This window comes from Myotis nattereri, assembly GCF_964212035.1.
Source record: "Myotis nattereri genome assembly, chromosome: 3".
Lineage (NCBI taxonomy): Eukaryota > Metazoa > Chordata > Mammalia > Chiroptera > Vespertilionidae > Myotis > Myotis nattereri.
The window spans coordinates 183,204,164-183,229,571 of NC_138077.1; the positions used below are offsets into that span (position 1 = coordinate 183,204,164).

The 25,408-nt window shown below is 48.3% G+C and overlaps 1 protein-coding gene across 1 annotated transcript in view; it reads left to right on the top strand.

Moving 5' to 3' along the window:
• Positions 1-25,408, top strand: part of AGBL4 (AGBL carboxypeptidase 4) — a 999,231-nt gene that overhangs the window by 895,301 nt on the left and 78,522 nt on the right. The window contains exons 7-8 of the mRNA XM_081087168.1: positions 3,291-3,380; positions 10,747-10,861. Of these exons, the coding sequence (XP_080943294.1) occupies positions 3,291-3,380; positions 10,747-10,861 (205 nt within the window). The remainder of the gene's footprint in view (positions 1-3,290; positions 3,381-10,746; positions 10,862-25,408) is intronic.

Genomic DNA, 25,408 nt, shown 5'->3' on the forward strand with positions numbered 1-25,408 from the left:
GTAACTGGATGATACCGTCCTTCGCAAGCAGCAGGAGAGCAGAGAGGTTAGTTAAGAGCACTGGTTGTGGAGTTGGACTGCCTGGGTGGGCCTCGGGCTGGGCCAGCCATTAGCTGGGGGAGCTTGGACCAGTCCCTGAAATGAAGATAATGATAGCTAGTGCCTGGCCACTGAAAAGGTGTTTAATAAATATTTTATGAATAGGGACATAGTGGATGATGATAGAGGGATATGATGACAAAGGAATGTGTGTGTGTGTGTGTGTGTGTTGAGATGCTACATAAGCACATTTGACTCAAACACCTTCTGTTAACTAAGGAGGGATAGCTGTCCTGGTCCCACTTGAGTGTGCCCTTGTACCCTGAATGACACCCCTCATGAGTGTCCAGGTTTGCCATCCCTTACAAATTGTCTTTGTTCTCATTGTTCAGCTTCTTTTCCACCATGGCTTTGTTCTAACATGCTTCCTCCACCCTCCCTGCTGCCTCCTCCAAGAATATGTTTATTTGGCTTTGCACAAGTCTGGGAACTCAGTGGCAGGAATGGGGGGGTCCCATTCACACCGCCTCAGAGCTGCTACATTACCTTAAATTGATTTTGCAAATGAAAGCTAAAAACTAAGCAAAGGCGAGCCATCCATTTTGTCTAAAGATGATTATAATGCTCTTTTACGGCCTCCTAAATGACAAAGCAGTTTGTAACCTGCCTGCATCAACATTTGCTTATATTAGCACCCGAGATGCTTGATTTTTATTAGCCCCACGTTATCATTTTATGAAGACGCAGGGGCTCGGTAAAATTAGTGTGCAAATAGAATGCCCATTTTGCATTTTCCTGTGGTCAGCAGAAATGCCGAATGCAATTGAGTTGATAGTGGGTCAGGAGAGACATTCATAAAGGTATCCTTCACCGGGGGCCCCGGTAATGCCATTTATCATTTCTGAACTGCTGAGATAGATGGCATCAGTGTTAGACAGTGTTTTTTTAAAGGGCTCGGTGGCATTTTTTTTTATTAAGGGAAAAGCAATATAAATACCAAGAGAATAGTGAAACTTCTCCCAGGAATAAGGGATGAAAACAAACACTTTTTTATGTTATAGATCCTGGAAATGTAGAGGATGTAGAGTCTTGCATTGTTATTGGATCCAGAGGAGACACATAAGGTGGTGAAAGGGGCACTGAGCTGGGAGCTGAGGCTTAACTACCTCTGCCGGCTACATGACCTTCCATCTGTGAGCCTCAGGTCCCTCACCTGTAAAATGGGGTCAATACTCTCCACCTCACAGAGACATGATGCAGAGTAAATAAGATAATGTGTGTCTAAATTTCTTTATGAACCATCATCTATATGAGTATTTTCTTTATTTATTAATTTAACAGCTGGTTTCTGAACACCTGCTCCATGCAAGGTCCTGCGAAAGACATTAAAAATGCACAGTACAAGTTGCAGTTTCTCCTTGTGGAGCTTCTATTCAGTCTAGGAAAAGGTCACATGTCTGACCATGAACTTCTTTAGAAAAGGTGGGTCTTCTCTTTCTCCCTTTGCTCCTAAAGGTGCCTAACTCAGTGCTGAGTACACAGTGAGTCCCCAGAAGCATCTTCGGTCTCCATTATCTATCTTGCTGCCTTTCCTATCATTAGGGAATCAATTGCCCTCACCCCAACAGACCAAGCAAGTCCCAAGCCTTTAGAATCAGGCTTCATAGAGTTACTAGCTTTTATTTTAGTATCTGACATTGATGTATCAAAAGTGGGATCATGAACTGCATTCAAAATAACCTGTCTCTAGCATTTCAGAAGCTGAAATCCTATTCCTTGTTTCTAACTACCCTCCATGGAATCCTGTAATCCAACTTCTCTCTATTTTCATTTCTGAATTCACTTCAGGTTGTTGTTCTGTTCTGGGACAATCAGTCCTTCCTCTGCCCACGGCTAAGTACCTTCCTCTTGCCCCTTCTTTCTGGAACTGTCACTCTTGGCTACTGCTTTTGCTTAATTATATCTTTGCACAGTAGCTAAATTTTCTTATACAAGTGAGATTTCTGTAGAGGCAGCAAGAGCTTGGGCCAAGATTCAGAGCCACATTTTTCTACTTATTTGTATGGCTAGTAATTTTTTATTGGATGTTGGATTTTGTGAATTATACATGGTTGAATGTCTGGATTCTGTTATCTTCCCTTAAAGAGAGTTGGGATTTATATGCCAGTCAGTTACATTTCTTTTTTCAGCTTGGTCCTTTTGAGATTTGTTTTTAAACTTGTTAGTCTAGAGCAGTGGTTCTCAACCTGTGGGTCGTGACCCCTTTGGGGGTCGAACGACCCTTTCACAGGGGTTGCCTAAGACCATCGGAAAACACATATATAATTACATATTGTTTTTGTGATTAATCACTATGCTTTAATTATGTTCAATCTGTAACAATGAAATTGGGGGTCATCACAACATGAGGGACTGTATTAAAGGGTCGCGGCATTAGGAAGGTTGAGAACCACTAGTCTAGTATTTTTCCTTCCGGGTTCTCGACTGATTGCCTGAACAATCAATGAGGGAATTCAAATGAGTCCTGCTTCTCTGTGCTGCTCACTGCTCCCTGGTCATCGTTTCATTCTCCCTCACATATTATCTGTCTGACCTTGAACAAGTTATATAGCTTCTCTGAGACGCAGTCTCCACCTCTATGAAAAGCACTATTAATGAGAATGTTTCTGTAAGGATTATAAATAATTTGTATATTGTGCCTGACATAAAAGGAGCTAATTGAAAGGCAGTTGCCACTTTTACTAATTTAAGTACTACCCTCTTTACTTAATCAGTTACTGAATATTTACTAGGCAGTATGTTAGCTTGTATAATTATTACAACAACCCTATGGAGTAGATATTATTATCCACATTGATAGATTAGCAAATTAAAACTAAGAATGGATATACAACTTGCCTAGTCAGTGGATCTGGGATTTAGTCACTCATATGACCTCTTTACATGACTTTAATATTAATATAATCAGTTGCATCAAGGAATGGGATATAGTCTTTTAATATTGAGTAGCCAGGGACATAATTAAATCAACCAGCAATGGTTGGGCCTTAATGGTTCTAACACAAGCATGTCAAACTCAAAGGCTAACACAGGCCAAATAAACGAGGCATATGGCCCACTGACGGCGAGTTTGACATGCTTGGATGATTTAAGAGAAATGTAAAGCATCCAGCCCATTTCCTGCTTTCTCCTTTTCCTAGTCTCAGCTTTCCTTGCCTTCCTTAGCAGCCCTCTCTTATTTTATCTTCCAGACAATCTTCGGGAAGGGGCAGAGCAGAAGGTGGTATTCATCACGGGTCGAGTCCACCCAGGGGAAACACCCTCTTCCTTTGTGTGCCAAGGTGAGTAGCAGGACCCCATGGGTATCCTGTGATTGCCCCCCCCGCCCCCCACTGGGGCACTGTGATGGTATCTGGGACAGTGTGGTAACACACAGAATCATTATCTTGGATGGGAATTCACTTCACTTCTAAAGAGATTACACTTGATCTTTCCTAGGATTTATTTTCAATAAATATTTACCACATGTATGTATGCATGACTGGATGAATGAGTGGATGGATGCATAAATGAACAGGGGGACCGAATGAAGTTCTCTAATATGTGCTGTGTTGACAATGAGCCGTACAGAGACACCTACACTCTCTAGCTGTGTTTTATTTGTTTCCAGTGCTTTATAACAATAATACATCTGGTCCAGGCCAAAGTGCATGTTGATGGAAGGGCAGGCAGTGAACTAGGGAATTAAGGACTAAAATTTTTCTATTCACTCATTCACTTAAGTATTCACTGAACATACAACTTTTGAAATACCTATCATGAGCAAGGAAGCATGCTTGGTGTCAGACAACCAGAGATAAATAAGATACAATGTCTCTTCTCAAATATATCTCTTTATAATTGCATTTTATTTGTTATCAAATATTTCATCTATATAAAATACATTTAATTAGTCAGCTATATAAATATGTTCAATAAGTAACATATAAATAATAATTTAGTGAATGCCCAGCGTAAGAAGCAGAAATTATCAATTCCTTTTAAGTCCTTTGTCCTCCTTCCTGCCCTCCCCCTCACACAAATAACCATCAGCTTGAATTTTGTATTTGTCTTTTTTTAACAGTTTTACTAAGCATGCAAGCATTCCTAAACAATGTGGTGTTAGTCTTGCATGGTTTTGAACTTTATAAAAATGGTACGGGCCTGTGTGTGCCAATACTGGTTTCCACCCAGGATCCATGTTGGTGAAGAGAGCTGTTCACTGTTTCACCACGCAGTCTACTCCACTCTGTCTGCGCCTCAACTGACCTGTCTGTGCTTCTGAAGGAAGAGTTGGGTTGTTTGCAGTGTTTTCTCTTGCAAACAATGCTGATACAAATGTGCTTACACAAGTGCCTTGTGCACAAGTACGAATTCCTTCCTAGGGGGTTTAATCATGGATGTAACTGATGGGCCGTAGACATGTGCATATTCACTTTTCCAGGTATTCGCTGCCTCAGGCAATGCATCGGAGCTCCTGGTGTCCCGCATTCCTGCTAACACTTTTGCACTTTTACCTATCTATGGGTGTGCTACATATAAACTACATGATACTATATATGTGCCTAGCATTGTAACATGTCAAATAAAATGCACATTTTATTTTAATTATCTAGTTTTATTAATTTGACTTAATTTATTTCCACTCTATGAGTTTTTCAATGTCAGAGGAACTAATATGAGAAAATTGAAGTTAAGAGAAGTTAAGTAATTTATCTCATTTTAGTCTCAAAGTGATCATGAGGTTAAAGGGATAGGAAAAACCACAAAGGTCACACAACTTGAGGGAGATGGCCTGCTGCCGGGGAAGTACCTGGTGATTTGCCATGAGATAGGCGTGGGGTCAAATGTCGGCTCTGCCACTTCCTCGCAGTGTGACACAGCTTCCTGGACTGTGAAATAGGTTAGGAAACCAATCCCTGTCTGAAGGCTGTGATGGAGCTGGCCTGGGGTGGATGCACACAAACACCCCGTCCTATAGGTGGCATCCAGCAGGCACACAGCAGGTGCCCCTCCTTCCTCATGGGGAGCTGAGGGGGTGAAGCAGCTAATCCGCTTTGTACACTGCGAGGCATTATGCAGATAAATATGGGGTCTGTTTTCCCCATTCGCATTTTTGCAGCACTGTGATTGGACATAACTGCCTGCCTCGATGTTTCAGGCAAGGAGACAGTTTCAGGGAGAGAAGGTGATCCCCCAGAGCCAAGCAGCTCAGACGAGGCACAGCTGGGCTGTCTCACCTCCTCGCTCCAGTCACCTTAGCTTACTCCTTGGCATTCTCACTTCCAGCACTGTCCTTGCCATAACCTCTCCCAGGTCCCTCTTGGTTTTGCGGCAGCCATCTGTCAGTTACTAAACTTGGCAGCAGGCCTGTTCCCCCAGCTAATCGGATGCAACTATTGAGTCCTTTGTAAAAAGGCAGCAGCCGCACCATCAATACTTTCTTCTCGGGGAGCTTAGACTCCCATGCCCACCTCCTCTGTGCTCAGTGGACAGAGGGCAGGGCCGCCTCCCATTTTATAGGTGAGGCCTGAGGCACAGAGTTGGGTGGAGCTCGGGTGCTCTCTCTGTTGGCCCTGCTTTTCCAAAAAGGAACCTGGATGGTGCTGAGTTGATAGGTCCAGTGCCGTCCTGTAGGCTTTCAATCAACGTTTACTCCTTGGCAGAGCCTTTTAATGCCTCCCCTGTACTTTCTCAAGATCAACTCCAAACTCCTTGCATGACATTCACCCTTCATGATCTGGCTCTTGCCAGGTTCTCTGGCCTCAGCCTTATTATATCCCAGCCCCACACAACTTAATCCCTGAATGGACAATCCTCTCTCCACTGCTGAGCCTTTGCTCCTGTTACTCCTCTGCCTGCTGCTCCTTGCCACTTGGCAAACACTTCCCATAGCCCAAGGTTTATGTCAGATGCCACTTGTGGGCCCCTGGCACACACTCTGTAGCCCCTTACTTTATGGCTGCTTTAGAGGTTACCTGATAGTCACCTTTATTGCCCTGATTTGTCATATATTAGAGTTGTATTGTTTCTTCCCTTTTAAACCATGAGCTACCAGAGGCCTAGGGCTGGGTCTTCAAATGTCCTTTTCTATACCTGTAAAATGGGTATTATTTTGCTTATCACCTGAGGCTGCGGTGAGGGACACATGATGTGTTGGCTCTGGGATGCTAAATCTGAGTTCAGAAAGAGGAGCCTCAAAGTCACATAGCCAGAAGGGGGCCGAAGGGCACAGAAGGGGCCGCAGGGGACAGAAAGAGGGAGCAGGGTGCAGAAGGGAACCTAAGGGGTTTTCGAACCTGGGCCTCCCAAGCCTGTTCATGCCCCACTCAGCAATGGGAAACGCTAGAAGGCCAAGCTCCTGCCAGGAGAACACAGCTCTCTGGACATCCCACAGCAGTGGATGTGCATGTTACAGAAGAGGGTGAGGCTTAGAGAGCAAAGTGGCTTGCCCAAGGCCACACACTAACTCATGGCAGGTGTGGCATAGGCCCCTCTCCCCAATCCTGCCTTGTCTTTCCCATCCCTGACTGTCCCTCAGGACACACAGTTCCTCCTTCCTGGAGGCAGCTTAAGTCAGGCATCCTTTCCCCATTGCCAGAGAGAGACTGAGGCACAGTCTTCCCCTAGGGTTTCTCAGTCCCCACAATGGCTCAGCTGGGCTTTCTTCCCCAGACCCAGCCCTCCCCTAAGTCCCCTCCCCTGCCCACCTGGTTGTGGGGAGGGCAGAGGGACCCAAGGCCTGGAAGAATGATGTCTAGTACCTTCGTTCTGTTCACTTCTTCCCCATTAACTGGCTCAGTGACCTTGAGTGGGGAACAGACGTGTGGGCCTGGTCGCCCCATCTGGCTGGGACCAAGGTTCTCACCGCAAAGCTGCTGACACACCTGCTGCTGGGAGCAGAGCGGAGCCTTGTCCTCGCAGAGCTCCGGAGGCGGAGGTGGGAAGGGAGGCAGAGGTGCTTGGCGGTGGGATGGCTGCTTCTCAGCCACCCCTCTGCCGCCTCAGACCCTCTCCTGGCCTCTGTGAGGACACACTCTCCTTGTTCATCAGCCACAAGGTGCTCGGCGTTGCCCTGGAGTAGAGCGTGTGCGGCATGGTCTCAGGAGCTATGTGGCCTGGGATTGGATCCCAGCTCTTCCCCTTAGTACAGTGTGACCTTGGGGATGTCCTCTAACCTCTCTGTGCCTCCATTCCTTTACCTTAAAGGGAAATGATAGTAGGAATCCTGCCTCCTAGTGTGGCTGTGACAGTGTAATGAGTTAGTGTTCACATAACACGTAGGACAGTGCCTGGTGTTCAGCAGGCCTCCGTACATGCTATCAAGAGGGAGGTAATGGCTAACTGAGCACTTGCAAGTGCAGGTATGGGTCCACTAACCCTCATCATGAACCAAAGCCCAGCGTGTGACTTCCATCCCCCACTTCCTCACCGCCCTCCTGAGAGCTGTTACCGAACCCCCCTCTTTATGTGGGGGAAGACCACATTGCACATCAGCTGGTTGGCAAGGACTAGACCTCAGCTCTTCCTCCTGGTGCTTTTTTGTTAAAGCCCCTCCATGATTCAGATCCTTCATAATTGAATTAATTAGACCTACACTGTGGGATGACACTGCAGGCAAGGCACATCCCCCTGGAGGGCAGCATGGGCAGTGGGCACAGCAGGGGTCTGCACTTGGGCAGGCCTGAGTCTGAGTCCTGCCACTTCCACCTCCCAGCCTGGGACCTTCAGCAAGTCCTCAATCCTCCTAGAGCCTCTGTTTCTTCATCTGCAAAAGAGAGGAAGCTGAATAGTCCTCACGGAGCTACTGGGAGGGCAAACGAGACCATGTATGTCAGGCTCAGGGCAACATCAGGCATGTGGAGGTGCCACTATGCCGACTCTCTCTTCCTCTCACTCTTGTCAGTAATCCTACCAGGTCATTGGGCAGCTCTCAGCCTTGCTCTTCAGAAAAGCCAAAGGATTCACTACATGTCAACTAGTAGAGGGGGGACCAAACCAGGTCTCCTGTCCCACAGCCCAGACCCTGCTGCTATGTGCCAAGGTGCCCACCAGGCCCTAGACTGGTATAGAGCTGACCTTCCCTCTTGGAGGTCATGCCTCAGGTTGTCTTGTGGGAGTAAGAGGATGAGCAAGGAGACCCACAGATACACACATACACACACTCACACTCACGGCCTTCCTGCCTCCAGCTTTCCTGCCATCCTGCTTTCTCCCACCTCCCTGATTCAATCCGCTGGAAGGAAAGGACCCGGAAAACTTTTGAAGGGACAGACCGATCTTATGGGGCTGATAGTGTCTCCCAGCAGGAGGGAGATTATTCTCCTCACTTGGCAGAGGAGGGTTCTTCTGCTCCCGAAGAGAGGAAAGAAATAGATGGAATCCGAGACTGTCCGTGCGGGTGCACTCTGGGGAGTTTCTGAGTTCTTTCTTCTTATTGTAAAGACAAGAGTGGGCCCACCAAGCAAAACTGGGGCCCAGGGGCTCTGATTGCTGGTTTGTGGCTTTTCCAATTCAGTATCTTGTCCCCAAATCCCATAGTCATTAAACTTCACAGATCAGGACTCCTAGATCTAAACTCCATTCTGTTTTTCACTTTCCTCCATGTCTTTCAACTTTCGATCTAAGTGACTTTCTTAAAGCACATTACAATTTTAAGCTGCTGTGTCAGGCCAGTCACAGAACAGCCTTTCAGATTAGTATTATTATGCATATGTCGATATAAATTAACTGGTCAGAGAAAGCTAGTAACTTCTCTAGCTAACAACCAGTCATAATTTGAATACAGGTCCCAAGTCCATGCTCTTTCCACTACCCCTGCCCATGCAATGCGTTTCCTCTCCACTCGTTACTTTCCCCAACATTTCTCCTCATATTCCTCTCCACTTCCCACCTTTCCCACCAAAACAATGTGGAAGGTCCCCTCCCAGTTTCCCGATCAATCGGAATGATGCCCGTTGAACTGTATCTGACCTCAAGCCAGGAGATGGGCCTGAAACCTCTCCTCTGCATCCCCACCCTCACACTGGGAGCCAGAGCTCAGGGTGGCTGTGGCTTTTGGTCTGGCTTTGTTTTCTCTCATCATCTTATTAGCTGCCTAATTGGCAGCCCAATTAATCTGTTCATCTGTGAAGGAGGATGGATCACAATGAGCTACTCTGTTTCCAGAAGCCATTCTCTGAGGCAGCGTGGCCAGACCCTGAGCGCAGGCTGGCTCCTTGATGAAGGGCCGCCCCGGGAGCCGGGGTCAATTAGTGGACAGATTAAGCAATTATGAGCCCCTAACAAGGGTGCCTGGCATCATTACCCTGCCTGTTTACTGGCAAACTGCCGCTTTAGCATGAAGACCAACAAATAAATTAAGGCATCTGGTCTACTGCTGCATCGGCCGAGGAGTAAATGATGTCCAACTGGCTTGTGGCTGCCCATCGATTCTCGGCCTTGGCCTAATGAAAAGCCTGAGCCATCCATCCCTCACTGGTCCCAGCAGCTCTGGAATGTGCTCTGGAGCGGAGCATCACTCCAGGAGCTAAGTGCCTGCCGCTGGGCATGGGGACTGTTCTCAGTCACCCTGCCGCCTCCTCCTGTCCGTCTGTCAAACCTACTTTGTTCCAGGGTCCAGCTCAAAGCTTCTTCTCCCTGGTGAAGGATAGGAGTTGCTCTTCTGCATTTTGGAAGGGTTGTGTACTCTCTACTACTTTCCAGCATCACAGTCATTTCGTGGGATGCCGGAGTGCCATCTTGCCCATTGTTTTTGGTCTTAGATGAAGAAGCATTGAGAAGAGGAAGGCGAGGGCAAGGGCTCAGCGTTGTTTTTTCACCTCCTCTCCTGTGGATGCATGCAGGCCATGACCAGAGGACATCAAGGAGGGAGTGGCAGGGTCAGACTTGCACTTTAGGAAGATCCCCTGGCTGCAGTGTTGGAAGGCACCTGTCAGAGGCATTGGCTGTCATCCAGACCAGATGTGGTGGTGGCAGAGAGCAGAAGAGAGGCAGAGGATGGGATGAGGGCAGCTTTGCTAGATTCAAAGAAGAGACTTGGGGATGGCCTGACTGGGGAAGGAGAGTCATGGAGAATTCAACTTTTCTAAATTTAGTGACCAGGAGGCAAAGTGGTGTTGGTGCTAGTGAGAAGCAAAGAGGGAATCTGGAACAGAGGACCCTCAAGGTGGGGAAAGGGACATTGGGGAACACTGAAGGAACCTCTCTCCTCATGTGACTTTAGCCAGATCCCTTCTCCCCCCTGCTTCCTGGTATGCCCATCCTCAGCATGAGGATCCAGATCCCCAAGTCCCCTGACCCCATAGTGATCAATTTGATGTCAGTATTTAACGGACTTCATCTCTGTCTGTCAAAACCCTGAGGGCTCTCCAAGGCACAGCTCAAATGCTATCTTTTCTTGGAAGCAATCCCTGTGCTCTCCACAGGAAATGGCCTCTCCATCCTGTCCTTGGGCTTCTATTTTACATCTTGACCTATCTCTTGGAAACAGAGATCTATATTTATAAAATTCCCCAGGCAGCACCTAACCCATAGTCCTACGTCCACAGTGGCTAACAACATAGACCCTAGTCCCCTACTGAGCTCTCACTATTTTCCAAGCTGAGGATGATGTGCTCCCTCCTTTAAAACCCTTTGAGGTTAATCCAGATGCTTCTCTTTCCCTAGGGATCATTGACTTCCTCATAAGCCAGCACCCAATTGCTCGTGTCCTGCGGGAACACCTGGTCTTCAAGATTGCACCAATGCTCAACCCTGACGGAGTCTACCTGGGCAATTACAGGTGAGTGACGGGACAGGATGCTCGGAAGCTGGTAGTTGTAGGATGGTGGTATGGAAGCAATGAGCAAAAGGGGATGTATTTTTGAGGAAGGATTTTCAGACTTCCCATGAGTTCATTAGAGGAAGTTCACCCTGGCTCTTGAGAATGTGGCTGATGAGCCTTGGCTCGTTTATGCTCAGCCACCTGAGGTATCACTTGCTGGGGTTTTCTGAGCAGCTTGCTGGACCAGGAATCAAGTGCCTACTATCAGTTTTGGCACCTACTTCCAACGTAACCTTAGGGAATTCACTTCCCCTCTGGTGCTCAGTTTCTCTTGTGTAATGGAGACAATAATTACTTACCTGGCAAGGTATCTGTGAGCATCAGAAGAAATGGTGGTGATAACTGTGCTTTGCAGAATATCATATGGTGGTTATAATGATTGCTGTTTCATTTCTGTGTTTCTTCTTGGAGGCCATTAATGAGGGAATGGCACCCCAGATCATCTGAATAGCATTTCTGTGTTTTGGGCTTACCAGCTAGCCCCACACTCACTCATGCACTCCCGTCTTGAGTTCTCTTTCTCTGGTGCACCATAATTTATAGCCTAAATTCCACTGCTCAGAGGTTATCTGCTGAAAGGACATTGGATCCTCTCAGATAGTGTTCTTGCTCTTATTTCACAGTTGAGGCCACTGATTCGCCCAAAGTCACACTCAATAAATCACTGACTGTCTAACTTCTCTGCCCCAATTATATAGCTCTGTTGTTTATGAGTTCAACAACAACTCTCAAGAAAACATTCAAAGGGCTGGGCTTTCTTGAAAGGCTGTGAATGACCTGGTGTCCATCTGTCTGTCTACCGTGCTGCCTCACCTCCCACACCGCACTCTTAGAACCATTGCTGTGGCCACACTAAGCAAAGCCTTGTTCCCTGGATGTGTCCTGCTGGTCTCTGATCCCTTACCCTCTGCCCAGAACCCCCTTATCCCTTCTTCACCTCACTCACCCCTCTTCACAACTCATGCTGTTCCCCTTCTTCTGGGAAACATTCCCTAAACCCCCAAACAGAATTGGTCACAGCCTTCTCTGGCCTCCCACCAGCCTGGTTATTGAGCAAGTTTTATCCCATTGCATGGACCCCACTGACCCTCCAGCCACCAGAGAGCAGGGACTGAGCCCTAATGGTCTTTGTGTATACCCCAGCACCTGGCAGCAAGGGCCAGCACATAGTAGGTGCTCAAAGGGTGTTTGATGAATATGAGAGAAGAAATGCAATGACTCAACTGATGAAGAAACTGAGGCCCAGAGATGAGATGGGACTTGCCCAAAGGAGTGGCAGAGCTCAGACCAGAACCCAGGTTGTCTGGTGCCATCCAGCTTCACTTCAAACAGAGCTGGGTTGCTGCTTTCCAAGAGCATGGCAATTCAGTCCAGAGGGGCCTCCTGATCCCCCTGGGTATGAGTTAGAGAGAGCCCACGGGACACATGATGCCTTAATTAAAGACAGTTTTGCTTCCTCTCTTAATTGGCTCGAGTGATGGTTCATTAGCACTGGCAAGTTTTACGGCTTGCTGCGGGCCTGAGTGCCGTGCCGTTCTCCTCCCAGGACAGAATGCTGTTAGTGATGATGGTGGTGGAATGACCGTTTGATTTATGTTAACATTTCTGTTTAATTACAAGAGCGGCCGTGGTCAGAGGGAGGTCAGTGATGTCCACACACACAGTTCTGTCGTCCTCTGCCCTCCAGGGAGGATGCACTGGAAAGAGGTCTGTGATCTTGACCAGGATGCCGCCCCTCCCTGGATGGCCAGGGGGTGGTGATGAGGAACCAGATGCGTTAATATGTCTTCGAGCTCCAGATTTGGTGATTTGGGATTTCAAGATGAAAGCGCTCCAACCCTCAGAAGTGGTTCTGCCCTGAAGTTTAAACCCCCAGCATCCTCCAAGTGCGAATGTGTGACTCTCATTAAGAGAGCAGGAGGAAATCTCTAACCACAGGCATTAATCTGTTGCTAAAACAGCTCTGAGTAGCAACAAAAGAGCCTATCAGTCACAAAAATTCACTACCAGATGTGGAAAGTGTGCTTAAGTAATATAGTAAAGACTCAGAACTGAGAGCCCCAAGGTACCTTGGAGGTCCCCGAGACCAGCCCCTCCTGAGCCCCGCCCCTCCTGAGCCCCCCACTGATACAGCAGCGGTTCCCACAGTTTGCTGGGACTTCCCATGGCATTATGGGAGCTGGGGGGAAGAATTCAGAGCTCGAGTAAGTTTGGGGAACACAGAGCTGAGAAAAGTTAAACATGTCCTTTTACAATAAGATTTTTCAGTTTCAAAAATGCTAATAAACCGGAATCTGAAGAAGGGAATATGTATTTAGTGTTCTCCAAATGTGCGTCAGGGAACCCTTTTCCTATGGAGCTTGTTCCCCCACCCCGCTCCCCATACACTCCCCCAGGGGTGTTAGGGTTTATAAAACACATTGCAGGAAATGCCATTTCAAGAATCCTGTTTGCTCACCCAGCCCATGTCAAGCTCTCCCACACTTATTTCATCCTTATAGCCACCCTGTGAAAGGGGGGGGGGGGGTGTCTTTGTTAAAATTTCCATGCTTGCAAATAATAAAAATCTCAAATTAGCTTGAGTATAGGAGGAAAGGCAGGAAGGAGGGGGCATAGGACAGAGGAAGGGAAGGAGGAGGGGAGGGAGGAAGGGAGGGAAGGAAAGAAAGGAGGAAGGGAGAGAGGGAGGGGGGGAAGAAGGAAGCTTATCACTTAAAGTATATAGACTCATAGAGACAGAAGGCAGAATGGTGGTTGCCATGGGTGGGGGAGCGGGGGTGGGGAGGTATTGTTTAGTGGGCATAGACGTTCCGTTTTATAAGATGAAAAGAGCTTTGAAGAAAGATGATGTTGATGGTAGCACAACAATATGAATGTACTTAATACTATTGAACTGTATCATTCAAAATTATTAATACGGTGAATTTGATGTTATGTGTAGTTTACAATAAAAAAAAGTAAGAATGGTATGGCTGCTGATGCAATGCGAGCATCTTCCTAGGTTCTGGGGGAACTGGAGGCCTGGAGGTCTTGCAGGGTGAATACTGTAGCTTCAGGTGTTGCAGAGCCAAGAAGGTGCAAGGCAGCTCCTGGTGGAAGGCCGTTGGGTTGGAGCGGGGCCTGGTCCCTCCATCAGTGGCTGCCCATATGCGCTGCAGCGTTTGTACTGTCTCTCTCTCTCTGTCTCTGCTACCTCCTCCCCATCACTTCCTTGGCAGAGAAGAAAGCCTCCGCCTCTACCTGTGCCCCCTGCGTTCTCTTCTGAGCGTGCGGAGTGCACAGGTTGCCTTGCATTTGAGAAGCAGACTCTCCATCTCCATCTGACAGCAGGACTCTGTGGTGGGTTTGCATTTCTTAATTAGGTGCTTGTCATTGTGTATTCCATAGAGCCACGTGTAAGTAAACAGCCGTAGACCTTTGAATAAATTTATTGGTTTTATTTATGTTTCTGGGCATAAAAAAAATCTATAATTACCAGGTACAGCCTCAGTATAACTGGTATTTAATGACAATTACTTTTTGTTGCCATAGAAATGAGTCCAAAGTAGTTACCCATAATTTCTCATTTCCCAAACCTCACACATGCTGGATTGCAATATTACCATAGTAATTGCCTATTAGTCATCATAAAATACGCAGTTACCCAAAAGATAGCAAGGGGCTGTGAAATTTCTCATCTTCAGAAAACCTCGCTGCTTCTTGGGAGTGTGGCGGCGGGGCGAGGCGCAGACTCCCCGGGTGGTGAGCGTGATTCCGCTGTGTAGATGGCTCCATGGTGGAGAGATGCTGCCACGCTCTGCAGACCGCGCCTCGTTATGTCTCTTGGCCCTGGCACTCCTCATGCCGCAGAGGATGCGCGAGTGCAGTAAATCCAATTTAACTAAGGTTTGTGGAGGGCCTGCTGAGTGCCAGGGCTCAGGCGGGGCTCAGGGAAGCCAACGGCAATCAGAGGCAGCCCTTCTCCATGAGAAGCCTTGTGTTTGGACTAGAGCAGTGGTTCTCAACCTTGGCTGCACATTAGAATCACCTGGGGATCTTTTTAAAATCCTGATTTCTGGGCCTCATCCTCCGGAAATTCTGTTTCTTTGTTACTAATGCTGTGGCCCCACCCCATAACAAAGAAACAGAATTTCTGGAGGATGAGGCCCAGAAATCAGGATTTTAAAAAGATTCCCAGGTGATTCTAATGTGCAGCCAAGGTTGAGAACCACTGGTCCAGAGGGAGTGTGAATGATGCTATGGAGGCCTCGTCTAACGTCTAAGTGCCTACAACTGTACATCATCTATAGCATCACATGTGACCCTCTCAGCAGCCCTGTGATGGAGGTAGCATTGTAGCCCCGTTTTAAATAGAGAAGGAAACGGAGGCACAGAGGTGCCAAGGAGCCTGCCCCAGGTCCTTCTGCAGGAAGGGCAGAGCAGGTTGGTGAACCAGGCAGGCCCATTGTAGCCTGCCACAGATTTCACCCCCACGCTGCTGCTCCTGAAAACAGGAGGGCTGCCCTCTGACCAGTGATGAGGGTGGGGTTTTGAAAGATGGAGGGTATATAGGAGTTGACCAGACATAGAAGGGAGATAAAGAGAGATTTGTACAGCAAAACAGCATTAATGATGGCAGAGGGTGAAACACCAGGGAGCTATTTCCAACACACACACACACACACACACACACACACACTATAACTGTCTGGCTTTGCCCACTTCAGCAACCAAAGAAGGAAATATTTTGAACTGGCTAAAACAGAACAGAACATAAAATGAGCTGTGTGAAATACATGTCAATATCCCCTTTGTTCTCTGACAGCATAACAACTGTGCATTTTATTTTTCATCAAGTAAAAACGGAAAACAAACATCGCTGCAAGGATTCCTCACAGGAAGACCTGCTGGCCCCTCTCCCTGAGCCTCCTTCCCAGCCGACCATGTTTCAGCCACGTGGTGACTGTCAGCACCATCAGCCTCGGAGCGGGAGGGGAGCTTGGACAAAGTATCCCTAAGTGACAGCAGTACCTTCTCTTTGTCTACCTGCAGCTGCGTCTGGGTGGTTCTCCCCCTCCCAAAGCATCATGTTGCACTGATGCTTGCCTGGACCACTTGGGAGGGTTTATATTCAGGCTAAGCCTGCCGGCCCATCCCTTCTGCTTCTCCTCCCTGAAGGACCTCTCAGGTTCAGTCCATCATTTACACGGTAGCTCTTCGGCTGTTTGAAGACTGGGTACCTCTGCTCCAGCCACTGCCCGTTCCTGTTCTCCAGGCTGAAGATCCCCAAAGCCTCCCAACTTTCCACGTGGCACCTGAAATCCACTTCTCTCCCTTTCCTTCCTGCTGTCCTCTGAACAGGCTCCAGATGCTGGCCATTGAGGCATGGTGTCCAGGACTGAACAGTTACAACGATGATGGTGATGATGAGAATGGCAGTGTTGATGATGATAATGAAGAGCTAAGCTCTAGTGAGCCTCCTGGGCCTGGCGCTATTCTAGGCATGTCGCATGGATTGTTTCACTTAATTCTTAGAACAACTCCATTACTATTCACATTTTTGCAGGTGAGGAAACTGAGGCATAGGTAGGTAAGGAAACACACTCAAGTTATAGAACCAGCTAGTGGAACAGGAGCAGGAAGGGACCATCAGAAGCCCAATTCTGAGGACTGTGCTTCAGTGTACAGCCCATGTGCACCCTGCTGCCCAACATGGAGCTCTTTTCAACCTGAACCTTTCTACCTGTATTTCTAAGTTGCAACTCCCCGACTTCTCTGAGAGCCCTACGAGAAACCTGTGGCAGAGCGGGGCAGAGACCCTCTCCATCTCTGAGCAAAGAAGAAACCAAGTCACAACGAGGCTGAGTAACTCGCTCAAGGTCACATAGTGAGTGAGCCCCATAGTTGGGGTGAAGCAGGAGCGACAGCAAGGGCCGGACAGGGCCTTGCCTCCCAGAGGTGCTGTCCTGCTTTATGTAACCTGAGTGATGTTCCTATGGCGGCTGAAAGGACATTGGGGCTGGCAGTGTAATCAGGTGTCTAACCCACAAGTGCAGGCCGCCAAAACTAATTATTCAAATGAGCTTCCCAGCCAGATTCCACAGAACAGGCCAGATGGCTGGGTGTCTGTGGAGGCAGCTCCCCATCCCTGTCCCTGCAAGCAGCCGAATAGCATTTCGAAGTTAGAGTTGATAGCAAGTTGATTTTAATAATTGACTCTTTGGTGAAGACAGGCCTCTGAGGAGTCAGTAGCCCAGAGTTAGTGGCTGGGGAATCTGGAGGAGCAAGGCATGGTGATAGAATCAAGAACGTCATCATTTCGCCCAACTGGCCTGGCTCAGTGGTTGAGTGTCAACCTATGAACCAAGAGGTCATGATTTAATTCCCTATTAGGGCACGTGCCAGGTTGTGGGCTCAAATCCAGGGAGTATGCAGGAGGCAGCTGATCAATGATTCTGTCTCATCATTGATGTTTCTATCTCCTTTTTCCTCCATTCCTCTCTGAATATATATATATATATATATATATATATATATATATATATATATATATATATATCACCATTTCTGGTCCTAGTTCCCAAACCACTGCTTGAAAAGGGTCAGCTCTCCCTATATGTCCCCCCTGTAGCTCACACTGACCATCAGAAGGATCCTAAACTTGTTAGCTTGGCATTCAAGGATGAGCAGTGTCCTGCAAGCTCCTTCTCAGCTTCATCTCCCACTGTCCACTACACCAACCTCCACAGGTCCCCTTGCCTCCCTGGGCCCTTTCCGGTGCCCTGCAGCAGCCCACTCGAGCCCACACCTGGACCCTCGCTGCCACTCTGCCTGTGCTGAAGAAGACTTTTAACCAAATGGTTTCTTCTCCCTCTCCTTTTTATCCTTCCCTCAAACGTTCACCAGCACAAACTCTGTGCCAGGCACTGGGGAGTGAGGCCGCCTTCCCTCGTGGAGGAGGTGCTGTGTGGTATGCGTCATGAGGAATGGGTGGGAGTCCCCAGGGGAAGACGGTGGGCATTCTAAATCATAGGAATCATAATGGCGAATACCAGCAAGGAGGATAACCCAAGCAGTAATTGAATGTATCCTGGCTCCCAGATCTTGTGCTAAGTGTTTTATATGCATGATCTCCACTGGAAATGTAGGGGTCCGAGCTCATCATGCTCCCCGCCCACCCCACTTTTGCCACTTTCAAAGGAAACACAGGGATCACAGGGACAGAGGTCAAAGCATTAGCTTTATTGTTGATAAAAGCGGGATTTGGAAAGCATGGTTTATCTCCGTGGCTAAAATTGACCTCCTTTTATCTCACCCCAAAATTCAACTTCCCTACCAGCCACAGGCAGAGCATGAAGGAGCTGCCTCCCAGGGGCACCCCTCAGGGCAGGAAGGAGGCCAGAATGCACCTTCCCTACAAATCTAAAAAACTGTGCCGGGAAGGGCCAGGCCCAGCAGGCCCTGGCCATTTTTCATGCTGACCCAGCAGATAAGTTCCATCCCCTCCCTTGGAAAGAGTAAGCGAGCAGATGGAGGTGAAGTGCCATTCTTTCTACTCCTGGGAACTGAAAGTCCCTATTGGGATTGAAAGCAATGGTGAGGGTTGTCCCAATAACCAACCTCATGAGCCTACTCTAGTATGAGGTAGGTTCTCATATTACAGAAAAGGAAATTGAAACACAAAGAGAGGTTAAGTCATTTTCCCAAGGTCCCATGGTGGTGGGAGATCCAGGCATCAAAACCAGGGAGCTAACTCAGAGCCCATGTGCTTGCCTCTGAGCCTACTGCCTGTGCCCTGGGTGAACCGGGAGCCTCGGGAATATCAGTGATCTGGCGTGACTGGTGCATGTGGTCAGGGCACAGCCCACAGTGTAGGTTCACCTTCGGCACAAAGGCACCAGCTAACAGGGCAGGTGGAGGCTGCCTTGGAGCCCAGGCCTGACAAGCCTTGAGACTTGGAGGAATCACATCTGCCTACAGAAGGGGAGAGTCTTTTCAATGAGCTCATAGGCCTTCATATGAGACTTGCATGGTGCACAGATTGGAAACGTGGCGCAAGAAGCTGGAGGCATACGTGGGGACCAGATTGTGGAGGGCCCAAGGATCATACCGAGATCCAACCATAAGGCCAGCAGCACTGTGTGCATTTACCTCAAACTCGGCAGCATTCCCAGCGTTTTACATGGATGATTCCATTTAATCCTCACAGCAACCCTCTGAGGTTGGCAAAGTCTGCTATTTGCACAGGTGTTGAGGCGCAGAGAGGTTAAGCCACACAGCAAATATGTGGCCGGGCCAGGATCTCATCCACGCAGAGTGGCCCCCAGTCCACACTCACAATCTAAGCCACTGTGGGGTCTTCACCAGCTGGGCAGTGGCCTTGCCAGCTCCCAGATCTTGTGAAGATCTAAAGGATTCCTCTTCCCCTTTGTGTTTCTTCTGTCCTTTTCACTTAAGAAACTGAAATAGCCAATTCCCAGCTGCAAGGGCTGGTGCACACCTTTAAAAAATGTGCTCCTTCAGGCCTGTCAAATGGTTCCTTTTGCTCCTATCAGAGTTCTTAGGAAAAACAAACAAACATTGGTTCTGGAATGGACTTCCAGCTCTACGTAGCAGTGTGTCCTTGGCCTCCGTTTCCCCATCTTTGAAATGTGGGAATTGGACTTTATGAAATCATGGGTGCCTTCTGGTTGTGACTGGCCCTCCCACGTGTAACAAGCACTGTGGAGAGTCCCCAAGCTGGGTATTGGGTGCCATCAAGCAGGCGATAGGAAGGACGCAGGGTGACTCCCAGAGCCCAAGCTTTCCAGAAGGGAGAAGGCACCCAACACAGCTGCTCCTTGTCCACTAAGAATAAGTTCAGGGAGAAAGGGCCCAGACAGTTTTTATAAAAATATATTTTATTGATTTTTTACAGAGAGGAAGGGAGAGGGTTAGAAACATTGATGAGAGAGAAACATCGATCAGCTGCCTCCTGCACACCCCCCCCTGGGGATGTGCCCGCAACCAAGGTATATGCCCTTGACGGGAATGGAATCCGGGACCCTTCAGTCCACAGGGCCAAACGGGTTAGGCCAGTGGTTCTCAACCTTCTGGCCCTTTAAATACAGTTCCTCATGTTGTGACCCAACCATAAAATTATTTTCATTGCTACTTCATAACTGTAATGTTGCTACTCTTATGAATCATAATGTAAATATCTGATATGCAGGATGGTCTTAGGTGACCCCTGTGAAAGGGTCGTTCGACCGCCAAAGGGGTCATGACCCACAGGTTGAGAACCGCTGGGTTAGGCAGACAGTTTAAGTTTGGAGCCAATCCATTTTCCAGGTGGGCTCTGAGCACCCCCTTCCCCCGATCCTGCCACCTTCTAGGCAGGCCCCCAGTACAGGGTAAAGACCCGATGGACCTTGGAAGTGGGAGACCCGAGCACTGAGCATGATTCTATTATGGACCTTGGGCACGTCCACGTCTCCCCCTCCTTAACCACCACCCCCCCCCACACACACACACGGACATGCAGTTTGTGCCCTGCACAAAGGCTCCTGGTCCAGGGGGCCAGTGGAGCTGCAACTCTGCCCCCACCCCCAAGTCTGACCGGAGTAAGTGGCGGCATTTTGTACTTCACCTACCCAGAAGCAGTACCTGTTAAAAATTGTCAGCCTGGAGAGGGTTCCTTTTGTCAGTTTGTATAAAGGTTCCCTTTATGCTAGTCCCCCTTCTGAGACATAGTTTCCCCATTTAAAAAATGAGGGTGTTGCATTCACCCCTCATCTTACATGAACCTCTCCATCAGGCGCTGACCTGACTCCCAGGACTGCTGAGAGAGAATAGAGAGATGGCCAAGAACACAGCTTTAGAGCCAGGCAGACTGAGTTCAAGTCCTACCTCTGCCACTTGTCCTTGCTGGCCTGGGACAAATTGCTCACCCTTTCTGAGCCTCTATGTGCACCCGTGAGCCAGAAGTTGGCGGTGGACCTGACACTGTGCTCCCATTGCAGACTCAATGGCAAACAAGACAGCTTCCGCCTCGGCCCTCCAAGGGCTCTTAGGACTTTGAACAAAACGGATGAATTTGTCCAAGGTCACAAAACTACTTACTCACTGGTAGGGCTGTGCCACAAACCCAAGTCCTTCTGACTTGAAACCTATGTTCTCATTCATCGTCCTCCCTGATCCACAGCCCCGGTCCTAGATCTCTCCTTGTGATCATCTCAGAAGGGACGTGAGTGAAATGCTTTAAATACCCTGGGGGAGGTGATGAGCAGTGGATGTGCTATAATTACCCTTAGTGCTCGGGACAAAGGACACTGCCTGCTGTCCTCCATCTCCACCACAGCACAGCCCACCCCACCTGCAAGGCATTTTGCAGGAGCTGTTGATGACAGATTGTCTGGCATCTGACACTGGCCAATCAATGGAGCTGGAAGGTGCCTGGGGCCAAGGGCAATTGAATCACAACCTTTTAGTGCTATTAAGTAAAGCAATATTTATTTTGCTTTTGGTGCAAATATACTTAATCCAATCCAGCTCATTGGCAATGCTGAAAAACTGCTGCGTTTGAGAGACAATTGCATGTGAACCCCATGCATCTCTGCGTGTCAATGCACCAGTCTGGGAGTAGGCAGCCCCACGGTGCTCAGAACAAGATTGATCTGGAGCCACCATGGTATGTTTTTCTCCATCCTTTACAGGAGATGGAAAGGAAATTATAAAGAGGGGAATTAAAATCATTGCTCTCATTCTAGCTGCCATTATTGCAATGGGGATGAGGCATGATGCCCTTCACGAGATGGAGCTATTTATTTGCCATTTTAATAATGTTCTCAGGAGCCATTGCATCTCTGCCATTGAGCAGAGGAGAGACCAGTACAGTTCAAGAAGAGCAAAGGAGTAGCTTAGTATCTCTTTCATAGATCACACAGCCTCTCCAGTAGCTGGGGAGATCTCAAGGGGTCACTGTAGACCATCCTGGCATCAACAAGACCTGGGTTCAAATGCCAGCTCTATCTCCTAGCAGTTGTCAAGTGACCTTCTCAAGGTTAAATCTCTCTTGCATTTTATTAACTTTATTTTGTTCTTGTTAATCCTCACCCAAGGATATTTTTTCATTGCTTTTAGATAGAGTGGAAAGGTGGGAGGGAGAGGAAGAGAAAGAGAAACATCAATTGAGAGACACACTGATTGGTTACCTCCTACACATGTCCCAACTGTTGCTGGGCAACAAACCTGCAACCCAGGTGTGTGCCCTTGACCAGGAATCATACCTGAAACCCTTAGTGCAGTGGTTCTCAACCTTGGCTGCACATTAGAATCACCTGGGAATCTTTTTAAAATCCTGATTTCTGGGCCTCATTCTCCAGAAATTCTGTTTCTTTGTTATGGGGTGGGGCCACGACATTAGTAACAAAGAAACAATTTCCGGAGGATGAGGCCCAGAAATCAGGATTTTAAAAAGATTCCCAGGTGATTCTAATGTGCAGCCAAGGTTGAGAACCACTGCCTTAGTGTGTTGGCTGATCACTGAGAATACCAGCCAGGGCTCACTGTTTTATAAAACAGGATAAATAATGCCTACCTCACTTGGTTATTGCAAAAGAGTCTAGCATATAACAGATACTTAAATATTTTTCAAAATATGTTATCAAGTAATTTTCTAAATCTTGTTTGCAGATTTTCAGGACATTTATTTATGCATTTGTGCATCTATTCATTCACTCATTTATTCAGCAGATATGTTGAAACTTCTCTGCACCTGGGTTTATAGTAGATAAGTTGGAGTGGAGGTGGGCAAGATGACCTAGACATAGTCCCTGCCCTCACTGGGCTCACAGTTTGAAAGGAGAAAGAAAAGATACTCAAGAGTATCCCTGGCTAAATAGCAAGAAATCTTATATTATGAGGTCACATATAAATTTGATTTCCATAAATTCAGATTTTCTAAAATGGTCCTAATGCCAAATATTCTGACTCATAGGTGCCATCAATAGTTCCATTCATGTCAGAATGTGGGTCCTGATTTTGAGCTCATGTAGATATTTCATCCTTAAAAATAACAGAAGAGCCCTAACCGATTTGGCTCAGTGGCTGGAGCGTCGGCCTGTGGACTGAGGGGTCCCGGGTTCAATTCTGGTCGAGGGCATGTGCCTTGGTTGTGGGCACATCCCCAGTGGGGGGGGGTGTGCGGGAGACAGCTGATCGATGTTTCTGTTTCATCGAAGTTTCTGACTATCCCTCTCCCTTCCTTTCTGTAAAAAATCTATTTTATATATATACTAGAGGCCCGGTGCACAAAAATTTGTGCACTCGGGGGAAGGGGGGGTCCCTCAGACCGGCCTGTGCCCTCTTGCAGTCTGGGACCCCTCGGGAGATAACGACCTGCTGGCTTAGGCCTGCTCCTGGGTGGCAGAGGGCAGGCCCAATCCCTAGGTGCAGCCCCTGGCCGGGCTCAGAGCAGGGCCGACTGGGGAGTTGGGGCGCCTTCCCCTGTCATGCACAGAGCAGGGCAGATTGGGAGGTTGCGATGCCACCCTCAGTCACGCTCAGGGTAGGGCCGATTGGGGGGTTGGGGCACCGCCCCATCACACTCAAGGCAGGGTCGATGGGGAGGTTGCGGCGCCACCCCCTGTCACGCACAGAGCAGGACCCATCAGGGGGGTTGGGGCTCCATACCCTGTCATGCACAGAGCAGGGTCAATCAGGAGGTTGGGGAGCTCCCCCCTGTCACTCACAGAGTAGGGCCGATAGGGGAGTTGGGGCACCAGCCCCTGTCACACTCAGGACAGGGCGGATCAGGAGGTTGGGGAACCGCCCTCTATCACCCACAGAGCAGGGCCGATCAGGTGGTTGGGGCGCCGCCACTGTCACACTCAGGGCAGGGCCAATGGGGAGGTTATGGCTCTACCCCATCACACACAGAGCAGGGCCCGTGGTGGGGGAGAGGAGGTTGGGGCCCCGCCCCCTGTCACACAGAGCTGCAGGGCGATCAGGGGGTTTGGGCGCTGTCCCCTGTCATGCTGATCCTGGTGCCGGGAGGCCTGTTGGCTCCGCTGATCCCGGTGCTGGGAGGCATATTACCCTTTTACTATATAGAATAGAGGCCTGGTGCATGGGTGGGGCTGGCTGGTTTGCCCTGAAGGGTGTCCTGGATCAGGGTGGGGGTCCCCACTGGGGTGCCTGGCCAGTCTGGCTGAGGGGATGATGGCTGTTTGCGGCTGATCACACACCATTCAGGGTGGGGGTCCCCACTGGGGTGCCTGGCCAGTCCTGCTGAGGGGCTGAGGGCTGTTTTCAGGCTGGGACTGAAGCTCCCAACTGCTCCGTTTTTTCTTTTTTTTTCTTTTTTATTCTGGGCCAGCTTTAGCTCTGAGGCCTCGGCTGCTGAAAACAGGTTTCTGGCCTTTGTTTACCGTCTGTATTTGATACAATGTTGCGGTCCGGCTGGCTGAAGCCCCACTGAGTAAAGCAGGTTTCTGGGTTTTTTTTAGCTTCTTTATTCGCAACATAGTTGCTGAGAGTTGCAGCTGAGAGGCCGGCAAGTCAGGCGGGGAACGTTGGAGTCCTCCGTCACTGAAGCAAGCAAGCCTCCCTGTTCGCATCAGCTGCCTGGCTGCTGGCCGCCATCTTGGCTGCCAGTTAATTTGAATATCTCGGCCCTACTCTGTGAGTGACAGGGGGATTAGCCAATGGGAAGGGTAGCGGAGTGACACTAATTACCAAGTTTCTCTTTTATTAGTGTAGATATGTATGTATATATCTATATCTATATATCTATACCTATAGATCTATATCTATATCTATATATCTATATCTATATCTATATCTATATCTATATCTATATCTATATCAGAAGAGAAGAACCATAAGGAGGCAGAGACCCAGTATTTCCCACTCAATGACTAAACTGGCAATCACAAAAGAGCCTATTATGGTGCTTACAGCCTAGTTAGGGACACAAGCACCATTCTCACTTCCCTGAATGAACATGCCACCCCTCTGCCTGGAATACTCACTCTCTCATGCCCCGAGGTTGGGCACACTCCCATCACCTCTTCAAAGCTCAGGGCGACTCAGGAACTCCCAGTGGCAAGGATTAGGTCCCATGCACATATCAAATGTTGAAAAATAAATGCAACTAATGTTAAGATACTGGTAACTCTCTACTATTTGATTTTCTTTTAAAAACCTGTATCCATCCTTTTTCTAGAGTATTTTGTTTTCTTTGTATTTTCACTTCATTGGAAAGGTATGCTTCCTGTTTGCTTCTACCTCTTGGGTAAAGCCAGTCACTGATGTTTTAGGATCACAGGAGAGAGCTGGAAGAGAGACCTGTGAGTGAAGTGCACATGGAACTCAGGAAGGGAGGAGACTCTCCTGAGATGATACAGACTTTCGAGGTGGGGCCTGTGCCTCTGGCCCCTAAGCCAGGGCTCCGACATCATTACTAAGATGTTTTGTTCAGTAAATACCCACTGCCGGGAACCAATTCCAGCATGTCATAATTTCAAGAGTTTCATCAAAAGGTTG